Genomic DNA, 21,889 nt, shown 5'->3' with positions numbered 1-21,889 from the left:
AGTCAGTGTAGGAGCAAATCCTTTTGCACACCCAAACCATCCCCCAAGAAATTACTGTAGGACATGTTGCAAGGATTGTTGTTCAGATTAACAATTACTATTAAAGAAGACCAAGATCATTTCAACAGAATGTCCATTAAAAAACGTTGAAGATGTAAAGGTTAAAGGTCACAGCAAGATGAGTCCATGTGAAGATTTCCCTCATTGTCCGGCACACTGTAAATACTCAGTAAACATCCTTTGTGTTTTTCCTTGAGAAGGTCATGTCTGTAAAATATCTCATTCCCTGTTGATGTCAGATAAACAAAGCATTCATGAGCTGGTTTTCTCCTACTAACTCGAAGGGAGCATTCTCGCTTGGGCTTATTTGGGGGCACAGACTAATCATGGAGCATGCTGTTGTTCTCCAGCCAGACATGCATGCTTCCCTGCCAGGGGACTGGGCTAATCAGATTATTTTCAGTCGACAAATTTGGTTTTCCATCTCTAAACACTCATTTATCACCTCTGCTTTGTTCACAGGACATGTTCCCGATTTGAGGTGAAACCATGAAGAGAAAATAGAATACTTAATAATGCTTTTCCGCAACCGCTTCTTGCTGCTGCTGGCCCTGGCTGCGCTGCTGGCCTTTGTGAGCCTCAGCCTGCAGTTCTGTGAGTAGAGCCGGGCACTGCAGGTCGTGGGAGGGTAGGGGCTTCGTACGAAACAAGGAGGCCCCAAAGCCTTGTTTTATAAATGAACAACGAAGTTTTTTTATTGTTGGCGCTCACACTGGCCGGTTGCAAGGAGGGACCCTAAACCACCGAGCAGTGTGCTGTATGCTCTTTTGACTTTTGCATGAATTCCTGAACTGCCTGGTTATTCCCAGATTTTTTGTTCAGATTCCCCAGATGGAGACGCTGAGTGGCCCTGCTTGACTTATGCTGAGCTACACAGAGCAGAGGTGTTTGGCCCTTTGATTGGGTTCTTGAAAGTTGGGTGTCTGTTTAGCGTTCCGTCAGCCGCGGGGCTGGAGTTGTTTGGGGGAGGGTGGGGAGATTAGGTCACTAGTATCAAACCCACCCCACAGGCAGCAGGGGCTGCATGGGAAATCCCCTGTGACGAGACAGGAGCACTCTGATAAAGCCAGGCCATGGGCCTCACCATGCAGCATCCTCCACTGAGATTCCTAAGCTCAGGCCAGGCCCCAAATCTGTGCACATTACAGTTCACCTAAGAGTGACTGTTCTCAGACACAGATCTGGCCCCAGGATCTCCTTAGTGGCAACCCCTCAGTGGTGGCCCATGGTCTTCTGGGAGGCCCCTTGCCCTCCTGTGGCCCCTCTCTGCTTCTTCTGTGCTCAGATCCTGGTGCTCCTTTGCCAAGAGCGTTCTCCTCCTCACCCCTCTCATCCTTTCCCTTTCAGCCCTTGCCTCTTCTCCTCTAGGACCCTTCCGGCAATCCTTAAGGGTTTGGTGCTTCTTTTATATACATCAGGTTGCCCTGAATCCTTGAACCTGTTTCCCTCCCTCCTTCCCTTCCTTCCTTCCTCCCCCTCTCTTTTTTGAAATAGGGTCTTACTCTGTTGCCCAGGCTGAAGTGCAGCAGCACGATCACAGCTCTTTGCAGACTCAACATCTGAGTTTAGGAGTTTAGGTAATCCTCCCACCTCAGCTTCCTGGGTAGCTAGGACTGGAGGCATGCACCACCACACCTAGCTAATTTTTTGTATTTTTGTAGAGACAGGGTTTCACCATGTTGCCCAAGCTGGTCTTAAACTCCTGACCTCAAGTGAGAACATAAGTGTTACATAAGCATAAATCTGTGCATTATGAATTACTGCCATTTTTTACAGCACAATAATAAGCAACCAATAAAGCAATGAAATAAATGGAGCAATTAAACTCCATTTCTAGAGAAATGGGGAAATTCTAAAGTCACAATTTACCTAGAAGGAGAAGAGCAGTAAGAACGTCAGCCTCCCAAAGTTCTGGTATTACAGGCGTGAACCACTATACCCAGCCCCCTCCTTTCACTAACCATGCACTACTATAATTTTCAGTTCTTGTGTCTTTTCCTTCTACCAGATTGTCTGCTTGTTGAGAGCAGGACCACATCCTGTTTCTCTCTGTATCCCAGGAACCAGCACTGCCCAGCACATAGTAATATTTTGTAAATGTCTGCTGAATGCATTAATCCATGCCTGCTCTAAAAAGCAGACCCTGATTTTCTTTCCTTCTGTTGCTGTGTATTTAAAGCTGAGAAAACATCTGTGCGATGCCAGGAATTGTGTGGTTGCTGTCACCTGCCTTCTCTCCATTTAACCACCTCACCTTGATGGGTGGGAGACAAGCAGTTGGCACCCACACCGCTCAGGACAGCTGTGTGAGGAGGGGCATTTCTGTTGCAGTTTGAATGATGGAAAGAAGGGCAGGTGGCTGGGTGAGAGGAATGTTATGAGTGCACAGAGGAACATGGGGAAGGCTTGGCTGTAGGAGAAGGTGGTTTCAGGAGAGGAGGCTTTGAGGAAGTTTCCCTGATTCACTTCCAATTGTGACATATTCCCATGCACATGCATATGACAGGCTATTTCTAATAGTAAAGAGAATTAAAAATTCTCGTTTTATCCTTCCAGAATTGGAAAAGAGGTCAAAAGAAGGTGGGCATCAGAAGTTTAAAAATATTCCATATGGCAAATGAATTGTAAAATATGAATCATTTCCAAAAAGTGTGGTAAGATTTTCAGTAGTTTAATTGTTTATAAATTTTCATTAAAAATTTTCCATCCTTTGGTTGGAGAGGTAGGATGTTACAATCAACCCTGATTTTATTTTGAGAGGCTGACAGGTTCTGAGACATGAATGTGTGTTACTTGTGTTTGTGGCATTTCTCTTGCATGAGGTGGTTTCCACGTCACTGAATTGGCCTGTGTGTTTTGCTTATATAACTCTTCTGAAAGTACCTTCTGTTTTAGGACAGCCAATTTTCAGCCATACTTTTTTAAGGAAAATTTTGCAGGGTAAATTAGCCTGGCTGGGTCTGAGCTCTTTATTCTTGGATACGTTGGAGATCGGAAAGATATTAAGATATGGACGTTCTTACCGCTCTTCTTCTTTTAGGTAAACCGTAACTTTGGAATTTCCCCATTTCTGTAGAAATGAGTTTAATTGCTCCATTTATTTAATTGCTTTGTTGGTTGCTTAGTATTATGCTGTAAGAAACGGCACTAATTCATAACTCGCAGGTTTACGCTTATATACCACTTATGTTCTCATTCTTATCCTAAAATATGTGGACTTTTTCTTTACCATTTCTCCTTATTTTTGAATACCAAATTAGCACATATAACTATTTTAAGTAACATATTTGAGACAACTAAGTATAACTTGGTTTTCTCATGCTTTAAGTAAAGAGTATGGCTTTGTTATCTGAAATGATCATATATTTTATTTGGTCTTGTTGGTAGTTTTCTTTTTCTGATGTTTTGAATATGAAAAAGAAATAGCCCAGGATACGATTCAAAAATCAGATTGCTTAAATAAGTATGTCTTCCTCTGGAAACAGAAAGTATATAGTGAACCCACATACATTTATTAAGTGCTTATGTGTGTTTGACATTTTTCTACAGTGTGGAGGTGGAGGTAGTACGGAAATACAGAAAAGATTAAGATACAGTTCATAGTTTCTCAAAATATGTTCATCTTAAATGGTGCTCATGACTTGCTACATGCTAGTAGTCTTTAATAAAAAAATTCCATTTATGTTTTCAGGTCTTTAATGTTTTGTGTTTGGAAGGTGAAACATTCTGAAATTTCTGATGTTTGAATTGTAGAAGGGAACAGACAAGGCATAGATATTTTTAGTTATTGTGGTTAAAATATGTACAAATGGAAAAATAACTTCAAATTAAAGGACTCCTTTAGTGCAACAAGGAAAGACTGTCAGGATGTGAAGACTTAGGCATCATGAGTTATGTTTCTGCTTTTTGTGCTCATTTGTAATCATTCACTTCCTTCCTTGGCCGTTGCATTTTCTTAATGCTGATGTTATGCTCATTTCTCCATGTTCTGACCACCGTTCCCAAAATGGTGGTGTGACAGGAGCACGCAGGCTCTAGAATCATAATTTCAATGTCAGTTTCCCTGCCAAGCGACTGTGTGTCCTGTTCCTTCTTCTATAAAATAGAGTTAATTATTGCTGTTTTGCAAGGTTGCTGTGAGAACAGAGATGTTATGGGAAAACCCTTGGCTCATGGAAGCATAGCCAACGTAAACCCTTTAAGCAAACCAGCGCAGAGTTCCGTCATAGTGCACCATCATCAGAAACCAGGGCTTCTGGTGTTCCAGAAGTTGCCAGAGCTTATGTTACTTCAGCCACTTGGTGGGGAAACCTTTTGAAATAGATCACACATGTATTTGTTTTTAATCAGAGTGCGTTGGCCATGATGGGGTTAATTTATACTGAGCACATGGCACCCATATCTGGGGTTTCCCTCTTGGGCAAGGCCCCGATTGGCCAGAGCAGAGTCGAAGGGAATGCTCACGGTGAACTGGAGATTCAGATTCCCAGTGGGAAAAGAGGACAAGAGGAGGGCTAACCTGCAAAAATGAGAGTGGGGGTTGTCGTCAGTATCTGAAGGGCCCTCTCTACAAGAGGAGGTGAACGTGGAGACACATTTCAGTTAAGCATATGGTAGAACTTGCTAACAGTCAGTGCCACGCAGAGATGGAATGGATAGTGTGTTCTCCGTCACTGGAGTCTGCAAGCCCTGGAGGGCTGCTCTTTGAAGAGTGAAGTATTGGACAGGTCATTGAGTCTGATCCCAGTTAAAGTCTCTTTAAACTCTGAGGTTTGATGAATTTTATCTTTTCTCATTGATCCAGTGCCATGAGTATGTGACACTTTGTTCTTTAGCAAATGTTCTTTAGTTTCCACTGTGTGTTAGGCCCCAGGCTGAGAGTTTAATCTCTCATGGGCCCCAGGGAGTTCTTTGTCCAGTGGAAAAGAATCATAAGCAGACACCCTGGAATACCAGGTGCTGTGTGCTGGGACGGGTAAGAGGCAGCAGCACAGTGGGGTCAGAAAGAACATGGGCTCTGGAGCCAGACTGCCTGGATCAAATCCTTGTCCTGTCGCTTACCAGCTATGTGACCTCAGGCAACTTCTTTACCCTCTCTGTGCCTTGATTTCGCCATCTGTAAAATGGGGACAATGATAGTTCCTATTTCATAGGGTTGGCAAAGGATTCAGCAAGCTAATATTTATAAAACACCCGGAACAGTACCTGGCACATAGTAATCACTACGTATGTGTTTGTTAAACAAATGAATTAGAGATCATTTATGGAAGGGTAGTATGAGAGACTAGAGCACAGGAACCCAATCCATCTCGGAGTTGGGGAGGACCCCCTAAAAGAGGTGGCATCTGAGTTCATCCTTTAAGGAAAGCAGGAGTGGTCAAGGAGGCAGTTGAGTACAGGTGCTCCTGGCCAAATGTGCAAAGACAGAGTGAGAGAACAGGCCCGGGTGAGTCACCTGTAGGTAACTGTGAAGTTGGAACGAAGTCTGGGACCTACCTCCTATCACTGTACTATTCCTGAGGCTGTGAGGAGCCACTGAAGACAGGAAGATACCATCAGATTTGTGTCTTGGAAAGACTACAGTCCAGCACATGTTTTCCAAAGCACCTTCATCAGAGGCACCTGGGAAGCTTGTCAAAATGCATGTTCCAAAACCAAAAAAAAAGCACATTTTGTGCCCTTCTTTACAGTATCAGAATCTTGGTGGTAGCGGAACCCAGAAATCTGCATCTTTAACAGACTCCCTGGGTGAGTCTAATGCACACAAAATCTAAGAACTGCCAGTTCAGAGGCTGGTGGAAAGGGTGATGCTGGGAGGCACCTCGGAGGCTGTTTTGCTCATCTAGTAGCAAGCTGAGGGTGGCCCCAGTGAAGGTATTGACCCTGAAAGGAAGAAGCAAAGGCAAGAGACGTCATGGTGGTTCTGTGGGACTCTAGCTAATTGAGTGGTGTCGTGGGGCTAGGATGCTGGGGTCGAGGGGACTCTACCACGGCAGCCAGGAGTCTGGCTTGGGGAGTTCAGTAGACACTTCATTCATGCATGCATTCATTCACATAAATGTCTCATCTCCTTCTGGGATAAGTCTGCCAAAGGTGGAAGTAAATTCTCAGAACACAGACTGGGAAGTCAACCATGTGGGGCTAGTGGCTCCCTGGGTCTGAAGGGAGAGACCAACGGAAAGTGCTCAGAGCGAGAAGGGAAGTGGGACAGGGCCCAGGCAGCAGGACAAGCTGGGGTCAGAGCAGGAAAGAGACCAGGCTGGGAGGAGTCATTGAAGGGCATGGACATCACTGGAGGTAGCCAACAGGCCCACTGGATGCAGTGTCCTGCCTAAGAGTGGACCTGACGGTCTGAGGGCTGTAAGAGACCTGTCAGAAGCCACCATCTGGGGACTTTGTGTTCCCTGCTGGTGAAGCCCTGGTTTCCGGACGACCAGGGCTCCTTGGAGCAGTGGAAGCTGCTCCAGACCAACAGCCTGTGAACTTGTTTTGTTTGGCCCAACCCCTGTTTTTAGATTTTTAAATTTATTTACCAGTGTTTTAAAACTAGGCAATTTCATGTAAACTTCCAGCCCCTCTTTGAAAAACCAGACTCTCCAGCAACCTGAGGCCCACAGTGCATTACAGGGGCCGCTGGCAGGAGCCAGGCAGCTGAGTGGGGTCTGCCTCCCTGGGCGGGGGTAGTGCTCCCCTGGTCGCCACAGCGCCCACCTGCCTAGTCCCTCTCAGCTTCTGAATTTGTGCCCTGTGGTGCAGATGGAAGAGAGAGCCAAAGAAGAAAATCTGGGCAGACAGAGGACAAGGGGCCACGAAGGAGACAGAACAGCAGCAGCCAGGGGGTGGCCTGCGGACAGGAGTGGTCTGGAAGCCAAGGGGGCAACCTGCTTAGAAGTTGTCAGGTGGGGAGCTGAGGAGGCCTGCTTAGCCGGCTCTGTCTGTGTGAGAGAGGGAGAGACGGAGGGGAGAGAGGGAGAGATGTGGGGAGAGAGGGAGAGATGGGGAGAGAGGGGGAGAGATGGGGAGAGAGAGGGAGAGATGGGGAGAGAGAGGGAGAGATGGGAGAGAGAGGGAGAGACGGGGGAGAAAGGGAGAGACAGGGGAAGGGGGCAGAGAGACGGAGAGACAGGGGAAGGAAAGAGGGAGAGATGGAGGGGAAAGAGAGAGAGAGACGGGGGGAGGGGGAGAGAGAAAGAGCGTGCATAGTTTCCCTGGGAACTCTCCACCTGCAGAGCTATCATGTTTCTTGTGGCCCCGATCCCCTATATCCCCTTCCTTTTTCTGTGCTGCTTTTCGGTCTGATATCCACTAAGAAAGAAAACAACAATGCTTGATAGAACAGTGAGTACATTATCACAGAACTGCCTCTGAGTAGGCAAGCGAAGAGCCCTGACAGGTGCCAGGGTGCTGTGACACCTTCCTAGGTGGTTCAGACCATCGTGTCCTCAGTCCTGCTCACTCTTGTAGATGGCCATTAGCATTTGTGGTTTCGCCTCTTTGCAGAGACCCCTGAGATCTGTAGTACATGGTGACAGTGACTCTGCTGAGGCACACATCTGGATGAAAGTAGCGGGAAGTGAGGTGCTCAGCTGCTGAGGAAGCCAGGTCCTGCCACACAGCCAGGGGAGGTGGTTGTCCTCTGTTCTTTGTCCTGTGTACGTTCAGTGGAGAAAAGCACAGAGTGGTATGTTTGAATCTGGGGATGTGTGAAGATCTCAGTATGCTTCATGGAAAAGGTTTGGGAATGTAAGCCCTTAGAATGCCCAGGGTCTAACGTACTGTGTCCTCTATCCTAAAAGCCCCAGTGTGCTTCCTCCTGGGCTTTTATTATGTTGAGCTGGAGACAAAAAGTATGAGAAATTGAAAGTGAAAGTTTACAGTTTTAACCTAAGAGTTCTGTCATATCGCCATCTCATCACTGTGACCAAAGTTTTAAATTTTGTATTTTTTTATATTAATTTTGGTCCTTTTCTTAACGATTTTACTTTCTGTGTAATTTCTGGGAGTTTTAATTTTGCTTTTCCTCAGAACACTTTATGTCCAGTTGTCACATAGAGTTAAATATCTACAGGTGAAAAAAAAAACCACCATAGATGAGTGACAAAATTAAATCTGACAAATAAGCTACTGTCACAATTTCTTAAGCTCATGTTGTAGATGCATTGGAGTGAGAAAGTGAGAGTATCATGTAGCAGGGTCTTCTGCAAGCTGAGAATGGACACATTTATGTCTGTGGGTCATTTCTAGTTTTCTTTCAGGGTGGAGCTAGATAATGGCCTCACCCCCTCCCTCCCTCCTTCCTTCCCTCCCTCTCTGTCTCCCTCCCTCTCTCCCTTTCTCCCTCTCTGTCTCCCTCCCTCTCTCCCTTTCTCCCTCTCTCCCTCCTTCCCTCTCTCCCTTTCTCCCTTCTGCCCTTCCTTCTTCTTAGTTCCTTATCTTAAAGAAGTTCTTATCAATAATGAGATGAGGGGATAGAGATATCTGTTTAAAGATGTTTACTGCAGCATCATTTGTAATAGGAAACAAAGGAGAAGGCAACCAACTTGTACAACAGTAAATACCCCATTACCTCATGATCATGTAGACCTGTCTCTATTGACTTCGAAGGTTGTGCATAATATATTAAATTTAAAAATAGTACCTTTAGATGGGGGGGAGGGGGAGAGAGAGAGAGAGAGAGAGAGAGAGAGTGTGTGTGTGTGTGTGTGTGTGTGTGTGTGTGTGTGTGTGTCTTGAGTCAGCAAGAGCGAATACTAGCATGGCTAGTTAGTAAAAATAGAAAGCATCAGTAGAAGTATTCAGTGAATTCAGGAGAGTGCCTGTAGATCTCCAAGATCCACTGAAGAGATGAACAGAATAGAAAGCCACAGGATTTACATGGCTGTACCCACTGCAGGGAGAGCACGAGGCCAGCTGGAGTCTGACAGGCAGAGTGTGCACCCGCTGAGCGAAGCCACCCAGCACAGACCCCACTCACTCCCTGTTGTCTTGGCAACAGGGCTCTGGCCCCATGCTGATGACATTAAAAGGAGGAAGTCCACCTTGAAATGAAGTGAATACTGATCAGAGGCAGAGCCCTGTCACATACTAGCAGCCTCACCTTGCGAGAGGGAAGAAAGAGGCTGATCTAAAAGAGGCTACAAGGGCAGAATCTGAATCCTGTACACGAGGGTGAAATAGGGCAGGCACCTGGGAGAGAGCTCTGGGACTCCCTCACCATCCTAACCTCACTACCATCCTGCCCTCCTGCCAGTGTGGCTGCCACACACACTGCAGATGCACTCTGCCTCAGAGTCATAGCTCAGGGGTGGGTTCAGGTGGGAGAGGATGGGGAGGTGGGTGGGATGCATGGCCCCTCTCTAGGATTTACCTGGCTGGAGCTTCGGCATCACCTCTTGCCTCTCTTTGCCTTTCTCTTTTCCCTGTGTCATCCGAGGGGCTGGACTCCACTGGCCAGGGGTCTGCCTGTCCACACCAGCCCTAGGTATCTACCAGAGGGTGGGGCAGCTCTTGTGGGATGTCCAGATGCCTGAGAGTGCAGGTCCCACCCTGGGCCACATTCTCTCTTTCCTTGAGGTGGCCTCCCCAAAGCCCCTCACCTGCCTGGCTGTCTCTTTTGAGCCTTTACAGAGAAGGCAGACAACCCACCCACCCTCAAGGACAGCTTGCTGGTTTGGTGGCCTCAGTAGGTTGCAGACCTTTGAGACACAGGAAACTTATTTGCTCCTCTGGGGAGAGAGAACAATGTCCTTGGGCCTTAGTGACCATCCATCACCATTCCCACCAGAGCAGGGACAGAAGCACATGTTTAGCCTCTGGCAGGGCACATGGATACTTAAATACACTAAAATATTCCTTGGGGTTCTCTGGGTGGTAGGATTTATGGGTGATTTTCCTTTTCTTTTTATACTTTAGTGTTGAATGGCTATTTTAGGATGAATTCGTGTTTTTATGAAGCCTGAAGATCCCTTTTTATTTTGAAAAAAGAAAATGTGTTCATCTCGTCTTTAGTGTTGAAATTGAAAACCTGTTTCCAGGTACATTGTGTTCTTAGCCTGAACCCATGGACTTCTGCGTTGTCCCATGGGGTTTCAGGGGTCCAGTAAACCCCCAGAAGTCAAATTCACAAGACTGTATTTAAGGTACTCTTTCAGAGATAAGGATCACTAGTTTTTATCAGATTCTCAAAGATGAGGGTCATAACCTTCATGACCCAAAAAGGTTAAGGAGACAGGTTCTTTTCATGGTTCTTTTTGGAGGCCTGTCCTGGAAATCTCTTATTTCTAGCTTCTGTCTTGATGTGGAGTCTGGTGTTGGCATCATCTAATCCAATGGCCCTGTTAGGGTAAGGCCATTTACCAGCAGCTCCCAAAAGAGTGTGGGGTTTCCCCAACCCTCTGAGAGGCTGCAACTGGGGCTCAAGCCAAGGCCACAGGGGAGCCCCCCCATGCCCTAGCAATGGGTGGACTTAGGTCCCGGAGGCAAATGTCAGAGGAAAGGGTCAGGGAGGGAGGAGATAGAGCTTGCAAATAGCCCAGGGAGCAGAGCTCCAGGCTGATAGGATATGCCCAGCCCTGAATTCTGCTGGAGTTCTCCGGCTCCCTGAATGCTACCAGGCGTATCAGAAGCACTTAATAAATTCTTACCTAATGTGGTTCACCATGAGGCAACATTAAGAATGAGGAAAACAAGAAAGGTTGGTGTATTGCGGCTCAAAGTGGATAGATCAAAATGGGAAAAGCGGATTCAACTGTTTGATCAATCTCATTTATATAAAACCAAGTGTCTCAGAGTCTACGAATGTGGGCTTGACTTCTCCCATTTCACCTGTATAACATGATTCCCACTCCGGCCTTTAAAAGCAGATGATGAGAGGCAGATAACAACTGTGGGCTCTTCGTTGTGGTTCTGGTTTTCATTTGACAGTTACGGTGCACTTTTAAAATTCAGTACAGGTTAGAGACAGGGTGGACATTTAAGATAATTTAGTGGGTTGAGGAGCACTAAGGGGATTGTGGGAATTGACAGAGCGAGTCATTATTCCTTGGCAGACCAGTGAAGGAGAGAGAGAATTCAAGAGACTTTCGGTTTATTTGGGGGAGAAAATTGGAGAAATTAGGTGGCAGGACTGGGGGTGTTTTAGCTTATGAGAAGGCACTATCTCAGATAAGCTGAATGTATTTAAGGGAGCCAGAAAAGCTGCTAAAATTGGAGTGGCCGAGAGGAGAAGGGAGATTGGCTGGTTGTACTTTTGTGAAGGGGTGGACACAGGGGTTTAATAATATCCCTTCCAGATCCCAAGTTGAAGGGAGTGCCTTTTAAGAGCCTGAAAGAAACAGGAATAATCACATCCAGGGGATGGATGCAGAAAATAGCATTCATTCATTCATTCATTCATTCATTTATAAGATGGGGTCTCACTCTGTCACCCAGGCTGGAATGCAGTAGTGTGATCAGGGCGCTCTACAGCCCCAAATTCCTGAGCTCAAGCAGTCCTCTTGCCTCAGTCCCCCGAGTAGCTGGAACTCTAGGCATGCACCACCATGTCCCGCTCACTTTTTTAAAAATTGAAAATAGCATTTATTGATTCCTTACCAGAATCCATTCACAGGTGGTATCTCATCATCATCGTTACCACCCTGATCTGTAGGTATCATCACCTTCATTTGACAGATGAAAGAAATGAGGCACAGAGAGCAGGGATACTTGCCCCAGGTCACACAGCTAGGAGATAACAGAGCCAGGGCATGAACTCACATCTTTGTAATACTATAGCTCATTTGCAGCCCCCAGCCCCAGGCTACCTCCCTGCATTCAGAACCATGGTAGCAGGGGCAACTGAGGATGGACTTCAGTGGCATTCCAAGGAAAAAGTGACTATAATACCCTAAGGAAGTGACTAGCCCAGTGCTGAAGTCCCAAAAAGGACAAGGCAGACCCTGGAGCTAGGAAGGTAGAAAACAGATAGTGGAGCTGGACCTTGGCCCCGAGAGGTTCTTTGCTGGTGTTGTCAGTGGGGTGACTTGTGTGGCAGGTGAGCCCACAGCAATGGAGACAGAGCTGAGCCAACACTTTAGCCTCATCATGCTCACATTTCCCGGGAAACTCTGGGTCCCTGATACCCAGCTGTAATCTGCCAGGTGTCTGTGTAATCAGGTGATTTGGCTGTCACACAGCATGAGGATGGCAGGAGGGAGGGGTTTGGAAGCCATCTGAGTGCCACTGCAGAAGTGTCTTCCACATGGGACAGCCTGTCTTTCCCGGAAAAGTCCCTTATTGGCACAGCTGCCTAGAGTCAGATCCCCATCCCTGGGCTGGTTAGCACGGTGGAGATATGGTCCTGGAGGAGCAGCATGACACCCCCCACCGGGCCATGGGGTTGGCATGAGAAGAGGAGCTGCTCCCAAAGGAGGATGGGTCTGTCTCCACAGAAGGAAGTGGGAAGAGATGAGCTGACCTAGGGATGGCGCCCTTCCTTGTGCTCCATTAAAGTCAGTTTCAAGGCACCTGTGAGGAGCTTGCATACAGCAGTTTCCTCAGGCACGAAGAAGGCCACGTATGCAGGTAGATTTCTGTCCTCGGCCCTATCCCAGAGCCTTGGTATAGGGAGGTGACCTGGAGATCAGGGAGGTTGGCTTGGCACCCTATGGGAAAGAAACTGATGTGTCCTTGTGCAAGTCAAAGTAACTCCCAGATAATGAGCTAGCAGCAAATGCTTGGCTATAACTTTATCTGCTGCCCCTATGGGTTGTTGAGTTTCAGGGATAACTAAGGTGCCCTGAGGTTCAAAGGCCAGACAGGGGCTTGTGGCCTAGCAACCTGTACTCTTATGATCTGACTCTGACCCTGACCTTTTCCCTCCTTTTTTCTGTTCCATGGAGACCATCAATGGAATAAACAAAAATCAAAATGAGCAAATCATCGTTAGATGAAACATGTCTCTAGACAAGTTTCTAGTGTTGGCTGCTAACCAAAGTCTAATTGATTAGGTCATGTTTTGCTTAAAGCTGTTATTGACCCTTCCTGGGCTCTCTAGAGGGACAGAACTCACGGGCTCTCTAGAGGGATATATATACATACATATATATATATATGGGAGTTTATTAAGTATTAACTCACATGATCACAAGGTCCCACAATAGGCCATCTGCAGGCTGGGGAGCAAGGAGAGCCAGTCCGGTTCCAAAACTGAAGAACTTGGAGTCCAATGTTCAAAGGCAGGATGCATCCAGCACAGGAGAAAGATGTAGGTGGGAGGCTAGGCCAGCCTCTCTATTCATATTTTTCTGCCTGCTTATATTCCAGCTGCATTGGCAGCTGGTTAGACTGTGCCCACCCAGATGAAGGGTGGGTCTGCCTTCCCCAGCCCACTGACTCAAACGTTAATCTCCTTTGGCAACACCCTCACAGGCACACCAAGGAGCAATACTTTGTGTTCTTCAACCCAATCAAGTTGACGCCCAGTATTAGCCATCATCTCTGGTAACTTCCCAATATTTCCTTTGTATCCATATCTTCACTGCATCATTTCCATACCTGCACGCCCCAACCAGCAACCAGGCAGTGCAGGGGGCCCCGTGACTGAGAAGGCTATTTTCTCCTTATGGTCCATGTGCTTTCTCCCCCACTTTTCTTATTCAATGTCTGACTGTCCCCCACAACTGGATTGTAAACCCGGTGAGGGCAGAGACCTTGTCCATTTTATTCTCTGAAGAATCCCCAGCATGTGCTGCATGCATGTTGGATGGCCGGATGGACAAATGCATGAATACCGAGCTTAGTGGGTGAGCAGGCCTGGGCTTACAGGCTGTAGGACTTTGGGTAACTCCCTTGACCTGCCTCTGCCTGAGGTCTACTATCTGGCTGATGGATACAACTCTAGGTTGAGATCCAAAGCTGGGAAAAGCAGAGAGAGGATCAGTTTGGCTTGCATCCTAGCTATAGCTATGGGACTGTTTACTAGTAATACACACGGAGTCATCCACTGTGCGTTTGGGAGATGGGGTGGGGAAGGGTAATGGGAAGGGAGCCTGCATGGGATAGCATCTGGTTGTTTTACTCATGATTCTAAGAAATTTGTTGGTTGCTTTTGAGAGGGAGGGTCCCAAGGAGATGCTTTAGAGGTCATGTTCTATGTTCTCTGCCATTTCTTTGAAATTGCGACCTTATCGGCATCTTTACACATGAGGGTTGTAGATGTGTGGACAGGATGAAAGTGATCGTAGATGAGATGAGCAGAGAACGCCACCATAAAAGAGAGGCTCATTTCCAAAGGTAGCTTATGGAAATGTGCCCTCCTACTTGGTAATCACACCACAGAGAAATTGCATGCCTATTGGTACAGAGTTAATCATCAGTAAAGGATATCTCATATCATGTTATTTATGTTGGTCCTGGTGGCACAGTGGCCCCAGGGCACTCATTTAGATTCATGGGTTTTCCCACCTACATAAAGAAACTTGTTATCCTTCCATCTATTTATCTGCCCACTATTCTTTCTGATGCCCCCACAGCCTCTTTCTCTTGCCCTGTGACATCTGAGCTGCTGTCATCTGCTTGAGGTCAGCAGAGTTTCTAATTGTCCCACAGGCCAGCTAGAGGCACGGGGGGCCTGGGCAGAGCCTGCTGGGAGGAGCAGTGTCCTGGAGCAGTGTCTACCCCAGCCCCTGGGTCTGTCCCTCAGCTCCCTTTATCTAGATGATCAGGGCAAGCCTCAAGAGCTGATGTGGTGAGTAGCACCACACCAGGGCAGAGGTGGCCTGCAGCCTGGGGTCTGCTCCTCCAGGCCCCTTCCCAGCCTTCCTTCTGGAGCCCAGCCTGTACATCGACCCTGGTGAGGCCATCCTGACCAGGCCTTACGGGACCCGAGGCATATCCTGAGCCAGCTTGCTGACCCTCATCTGCCGTGTTTGGCTGTGCTTCACAGCCTCCCCTCTGCTCCTCTCCTCTTCCCCTCCACACAGCCAGCTTCATCAGCCTTTCAGGCCCAGCTAGGTGTCTCTTCTGGGAAGGCTGTCTTGGATGCCCCTCACCCCAGACTGGCTCAGCAACCCTCAGTGCTCCACATGAGGAGTCCATGAGATATTTCCTCAAAAGCATGGAGCACAGCATCTGGCCCAGTTCAGCAGGTATTTTTGGAAGACCTATCCTCTGTCAGTCAGCAGGGGACATAAATGTGAAAGAGGCACAGTCCTAGCCCTTGATGGCAGGGTGACAAACTGGGACACTCCTGCTTGCATATGCTATGCTGTGAGCCATGGCGGCAGCAGGAACTGGGTAGGCTCATAGAAGAGGGATATGGGAACTATCTGGGGATTCAGGGTGGGCTTCCTGGAGGAGGTGATCCCTAGGACCAGTTACAGTGTTGGCCAGATTTCAGGAGCAGAGGGTGAGGGTAGAGTTACCAGCAAACAGCGCAGCATAGGTGAGAAACATCCTGTGGGGTGGGGCGACTCAGAGCAACTCAGAACAGTGAGAACCAGGTTGGGATTGGGGTCAAGATGGAACTGGGGTCAAGACTTCTCCTCACAGCTTCTATGGGTCAGGACCTGTTTTGAATGCCTGGTATTGGGAGAGCCCCTTGTGGACTGATGCCATGTCCTGGTGACTCAGGGAGGCACAGATAGTACAGGGTGATCTCACATTCTGAACTAGTGGACGAGGTTGACAGGCCCAGATACCAGAGGAAGCAGCAGATAAAATCTTTCTGGATGGAAGTTCTCATTCTGATCTTTATCTGTGGTTTTCAAACCACTGCTTCTTTGGGTCATGGGTGTGTCGTTTGCACCCGACCACCATGGTTCCCAAGTGGCAGCCACAACAGGCCTCACCCCGGGTGCTTACAGATGAACTAGCAAACTGTGGGCACTCTAGGACACCCACTGTCCTCACCTGTGCCCCTCCATTTCTGTGTCACTCATATTATCCTGTCTCCTTAGCTGCTTCTCTCCCTGGCCCAGACCATAAGGAAGTGTGCCCACAGGCATGGCCAAGGGGCCAGGACTTGGTATATTTCACAAAAGAGCAGAATCAAGGACTGAGCCAGCCAGAAGGGCCAGGTCCCTAAGAGACGGCCTTAGCACTTTTCTATATTTCCATGCTCTTGTGCTAATCTCCCTGTAGTGAATTCCCTCTGAACACCTGGGCTGTGTTAGTCATCCTAGCACCTTCCAACTACTGGAAAGAAAGTGGCTCTAGGAGCAACCAAAGGGCTAATGTTGGGTGAGTGAATCACCAGTTCTGTATCTCTCTGACTGTTGTTTTGGTAACACAAGTAATGATGGGAAATATGTTCACTGTAAAAAAAAAAAATGCATACCTAGACAGCATAGAAATACAGAAATATATATTTCTATACATATAGAATACATTAATATGTGCTTACTATAAATATATATAGTCATGTACCACATAAAGACTTCCATCAACAACAGAACACATATATGACAGTGCCATATTATAATACCATATTTTTACTGTGTTCTTTCTATGTTGAGACATGTTTAGATACACACGTACTTACCATTGTGTTACAACTGCCTACAATATTCAGTGCGGTAACAGGCTGTTCAGGTTTGTAACCTAGGAGCAGCAGGCTGTTCCAAATAGCCTAGGTGTGTAGAAAGCTCTACCAGCTAGGTTTGTGTAAGTACACTCTATGATGCTTACACTATGACAAAATTGCCTAAGGACCATTTCTCAGTGCATCCCCATTGTTACGCAACTCCTGACTGTACGTATGTGTGTGTGTGAATATATGAAACAAGTAAAAATACTTTCTCACGCCCCATTCCATCCTTCCCCAGCAGAAAACCACTGCTGTGTTATGGTGGGTAACCTTCTAGACATTTTTTCTGTGCATTTACGTAATAAACCAATCCCTGTATATTTATGCATTTATGGTTTTCTTTTTTCTTTACACGAAGATTATATCAGTAGCCAGTGACTTGGTGTATTCACTTCACTTAATTTATCTTTGATTCTTTTCCCTTCTTTTTAACTGGGCTAGAACGTTCCACAGCAGGGACATAACATTCTGTTCTGCTAGAAATGGATATTTAGGTTATTTCCCTTTTTTGTTATTACAAACAGCACTGCAGGGAATCTCTTTGGCCATACATTTACATTTGTGTGTGTGGGCATCGCTATCTTTATACATACAGAATGGATTCCAAGGCACAGAATAGTACACAAAATGGAATAGTACACATATTCCATTTTGATGGCTACTGCCAAACACTCCTGAAAGGCGCCAATTTCCACCCTCCCCTACGACGTTTGGAAGCGTCAGGTTCTCACACCCTTCCCAATATTGAGTGTTATCATTAAAACATGATTTGCCGGTTTGATGAGGAAAAATTATTAATATAGTCTACTGTTTGATTTCTGTTTCTTTAATCATGAATAAACTTAATTATGAAAAATAATACCACATTGTTTTATATTTATCTAATCGTAAGCATCTCTTCATGTGTTTATTGGCCATTAGTATTTATTTTTCTGCAATTGGCCTGTTCATATCCTTTAATGATTTTTCAGGTGTAGGGGCTCTTATGGACTTTGGATATTAATCATTTGTTAGGTTAGTTGCTAATATTTTTCTCTCGGTGTGTTGCCTGTCTTTTATCTTTGTTTATGGCATCTGTTTGCCAAAGGGAAGTTTTAAATATTTATGCAGAAGAATTTGTAGCAGTAATTAGGGAATTTACATTGATTTAGGCTGGTGGTTGGTCCCTGTTTTAGCTATTGTTTGTGTGTATGTATAGATATTATGGTGATTAATAAACCTTTTAGAAGTTAAATAGATCTGTGAGCACACTTATTTTCATGTATTTCCCTCAATGGGCGGATGCTGAAAGTATGACTATTACTGTGTTGGGAGTTGTAGAGGATCTATGATGCTGTAAACACACTCCCTAGACATGGAGAGATTCGGGACCACTGAGATAGAAGCTGTTCACGAGGGTTAGATGGCTGAGCAGCCCCACATTTCCATTCTTACAGATTAGCATCCAAAAGAAAAAGAGCACCTCTTCTATTGTCTATATGTCACCCATCTCGAGGAAAGGGAGTCCAGTTGCCCCATTACTATCCTTATTGACTCTGGTCACACGTCCACCCCTGTCAGAGGGTAGGGACACCGTGACTGACAGTCCAGCCTGACCACACGTTGTGGCAAAGCGTCAGCTCACTAATGGAATGAGGGTGGTAGATGGACAAGCACACAGACTGCAGGACCCACACATGCCACCCCAAGACAGTGGCAGGGAAGCTGGCCTGAAGTCAAGGAGTGAGCGTGAGACAGTCTTTCACCCACCACACATGCCTTGGTCATTGGCTTTCTTCTGTAAAGTGCTCTCATGGGTTAAATGAGTGATTCTGAAGGCCCACAAAACATAAAGCAGATGATGATAAATGGGGTATGTCAGCACCCACATCTGGCACCTAGCAGGTCTTCAATGAGGGATGACGGTTTTCCTCCTTGTTACTGGAATTGAAGGGCATTAGGAAGAGGTAATCAGGTCCTAAGAAGTTAGTGTGTGAGTTCTTCCTCCAACTGCCCTGAGTGAGGTCCCTTTGCTTGGGAGGCCCCCCTGGTGTTGAGTAGATGGCAAGGAGAGGGTAGTGGCAGTGAGGAAGGGGCAGGACACACTGGGGCTCAGAAGCCCTTCTCGAATGGGAAGCTGACTTCTGCTCCACTGAAGTGTACCCTGATTCTCAGTGCAAGAATAGCTCCTCAAAATGAAATCCAGCCCTGCACTGGGCCGTGCAGCTGGCCTGGCGCCCCAGGAACTATGCATCACAACCTGCCTTGCTTCGTTTCAGTCCACCTGATCCCGGTGTCAACAGCTAAGAATGGAGTGAGTAGCAAGAGTCGAAAGAGAATCATGCCCGACCCTGTGACGGAGCCCCCTGTGACAGACCCTGTTTACGAAGCTCTTTTGTACTGCAACATCCCCAGCGTGGCTGAGCGCAGCATGGAAGGTAGGCCTGACTGTGCCGCCAGGACAGATACCCCTTTGGGGACTAGTTATTCCAGCAGCATTGCACAGCGGTAAGTAGCAAGATGGCCAGGACCCAAGTGCTGCAGTTGCCACCAGGCTGTGCCCTTGAATGAGTTCCTGGGTCCTTGCATTCTCCTCTATAAAATGGGAGTAACTTGCAGGACTTATGCCTGGGACTGGGGAGGTTTCAGTAACTGCTCTGAACATAACACGTGGCTCACGATCAACCCGCCACAAATGTTTGCCATCATCATGATCTTCAGTGAGACAGCAGCAAGGTAGAAAGGTGGCCTTGGCAGGCACTAGCGCAGCACGTTGAGACACTCTGCTTTTCAGGGTAGCCTCTTGGGACTTAGGATGTCCACAGGATGTCCTGCTGGCGTCTTGCCATGGAAGTGAGGCAATTTCCACAAGTTTTGCTTTTCTAAAAGTGTATCAGAGCATAGTGTTGAATCCTTATTGATCTCTTTGTGGCCTCCCTTGTCTTATGAAAGATTTAAAGCAGAAATCATTGTTTCTAGTATTTTCGTGGATCTCTCCCTGGTCTGTGCCTGTGAGTGAGGCCACATTAGTAGTCATGCCCACATTTCACCGGCCTCCCGTGGTTTCCAGGAGGTCTGGGACATAATCAGCCTACTCACGTTCCTCTGTCCCGCCTTGTAAGACTGTTCAGTGGCCCCCATCCGGCATGGCAGCCAGGGCCCCTTCACTGTGGCTCTGCAACCCCATGGTGGCCCCTGCTGCCTCCCGCTCAGATTCCCGGCACGAACATGGCCAGGTCATCCCCTTGGCCCCCTTCTAAAAGGATTGACACCTATTGAGTGATAACCAGACAATGTGCTTCTCTCTCACAGGTCATGCCCCGCATCATTTTAAGCTGGTCTCAGTGCATGTGTTCATTCGCCACGGAGACAGGTACCCACTGTATGTCATTCCCAAGACAAAGCGACCAGAAATTGACTGCACTCTGGTGGCTAACAGGTAAATTGCACTTTTTCTAAAAGTCATTTTCAAGTATCTGTTATATCCTGTAGGATGGAGAATGACAGGACAGGTGAGTGACCCATACTTGGTGAACCATACTGTTTGCAGGAGCCTGGGCTCAGAGCAGTCCTACATGTGAGTGCCATTTTACAGTTGAAAAGACGGAGGCCCACAGAAGCAAGGACACCTGTTTGAAGCAACACAGCAGATATACTGAGCCCAGGCCAGTCTGCGGCTCACCCTCCCACCCTGAAGTTTTTCACTTCAATAAACAGTTTGGACACCGTACAGCGAGCACTGAGTTAACAGTCCTCCACCCCAGCTCACCTGCTCCGTTCAGAGCAGCGGGCAAGCCCCTTAGTGTCCTCTGAGCCTCAGCCTCCTACCTCTGAAAGGGGGATCACAGGGCTCCCCCTGCAAGGTTGGGGTAAGGAGTAAGTGAGATGACACAGACAAATGCACGTTAGCAATTGCCGGGCTATATAAATGTAAGAATTATTTTACCCTTCTAATTTTTCACAGGAGTAGAGGCAGCCTGTTCTTGGTTGAAAGCCCTTAGGATGAAAAATATTTGAACAGAGAGTGGAAATTGTATGGAAATGGCATGGCCCTAAAATTAGAGGCATAGTTAGCAATAAAATGTTGGGCTAGACCTCAGCAAATGTGTCTGGAGGCACATAACATTCTAGCAGAGTTTACTGAATGAGGTCGGGAGATGAAGGAAGTGGGGAAGACGTTATTTTGATGGAATGCTTCTGGGGTGCCAGCCTGCCCCGGGAGGGCGAGCCTGGTGAGGTCATGGATTACCTCACTACAGCCAGGGCTGTTCTTTAAAAGTGACACTTGGCAGCTCGTCTTGCAGGGCCCCTGTCACAGTGATGCCAGGACCCTCTAATGGGGCCATTTTTGGCGCTCCCATTTGAAAGGTTCAGTTCCTAGGGACCAGGTGGCCTGGCTGCCTCTGCCCTCATTTTCCTTTGCCTAGTTTTATTTTATTGAACATTCTGTATTTTTAGAAGCCACCTTAAATCCTTTGTGTAAAGAGGGTGGAGTATGCATATTTTGTTACTTAATATCATTTAATTAATGTAATCTTTAAAAACAGTAATAGTTGACTCATCATTATAAACAGGTACTTAAGAGGAAGAGTGAGCAGGAACCCCGGTGAAGGGGACCCTCTCTGGGCTGCTGACTCCCCCAGGACTGTGGGATCTGGGTCACCAGCAATACCTGCTGTCCTCCCAGGTGCTACTTCAGCTTTAAAAATTACTAAAGTTGTGACCCCCTAAAAGGTGGTGCGCCCTGGAGCATGCCCATTATTCTAGTCTAGTGAAACGGAATACTGGGGCCAGCAGGCGGGGTGCAGTGAGCTGAGCCAAACACTAGCTGGCGGGCCACAAGTTTGTTGCCCCAGGGTTTCCATCCATAATGACACACCCTGTGACTCTCAAAGCCTTTGTAGTAGAAGCTGCCTCTTTGTGAATGCCATGTGCTTTATGAGGAAGGTGCTATTTTAACCCTCATAGTATTACATTTAGCCAGCATTAAGGTTATCAGTTATTTATATGCCATATTTAGTAAATGCTTTTTTGCATTCATAAATATGAATTAAATATGCTTTTCTACATCCAAGGAAGAGAAAACATTCACTTTGATCAGCATTTATTACACAAATTTTAGTTTTATGCTTCTATCATGTGCCAGGTAGCAGAAGGTAGTACACAAGCAGGCACCTACATGAAGTGAGGGGGCCAGCCCTGTGATGGTCCAGGGGACAGAACGTTCCCGATGGAGTAAGCAGCAAGTGCAGGGGGCCTGAGGCTGGAAGAACTAGGCAGATGTGA

General features: G+C 47.0%; 1 protein-coding gene across 2 annotated transcripts in view; it reads left to right on the top strand.

Annotated features, from left to right (window-relative positions):
* PXYLP1 (2-phosphoxylose phosphatase 1) overlaps positions 1-21,889 on the top strand; it is a 62,988-nt gene that overhangs the window by 27,778 nt on the left and 13,321 nt on the right. The window contains exons 2-4 of one of the 2 annotated variants that reach the window (XM_003895022.5): positions 523-654; positions 18,883-19,041; positions 19,916-20,042. In XM_003895022.5, coding sequence (XP_003895071.1) covers positions 576-654; positions 18,883-19,041; positions 19,916-20,042 — 365 coding nt within the window. In that variant the 5' untranslated portion in view covers positions 523-575. Of the gene's footprint in view, positions 1-522; positions 655-682; positions 3,101-18,882; positions 19,042-19,915; positions 20,043-21,889 lie in introns of those variants that run through there. The other variant, XM_003895025.5, reaches the window with a different exon arrangement.

The sequence above is a fragment of the Papio anubis genome, chromosome 2 (genome assembly GCF_008728515.1).
Source record: "Papio anubis isolate 15944 chromosome 2, Panubis1.0, whole genome shotgun sequence".
Lineage (NCBI taxonomy): Eukaryota > Metazoa > Chordata > Mammalia > Primates > Cercopithecidae > Papio > Papio anubis.
Note: the sequence above shows the minus strand (reverse complement) of the source record. Positions and strands in the feature narration are given on the sequence as shown.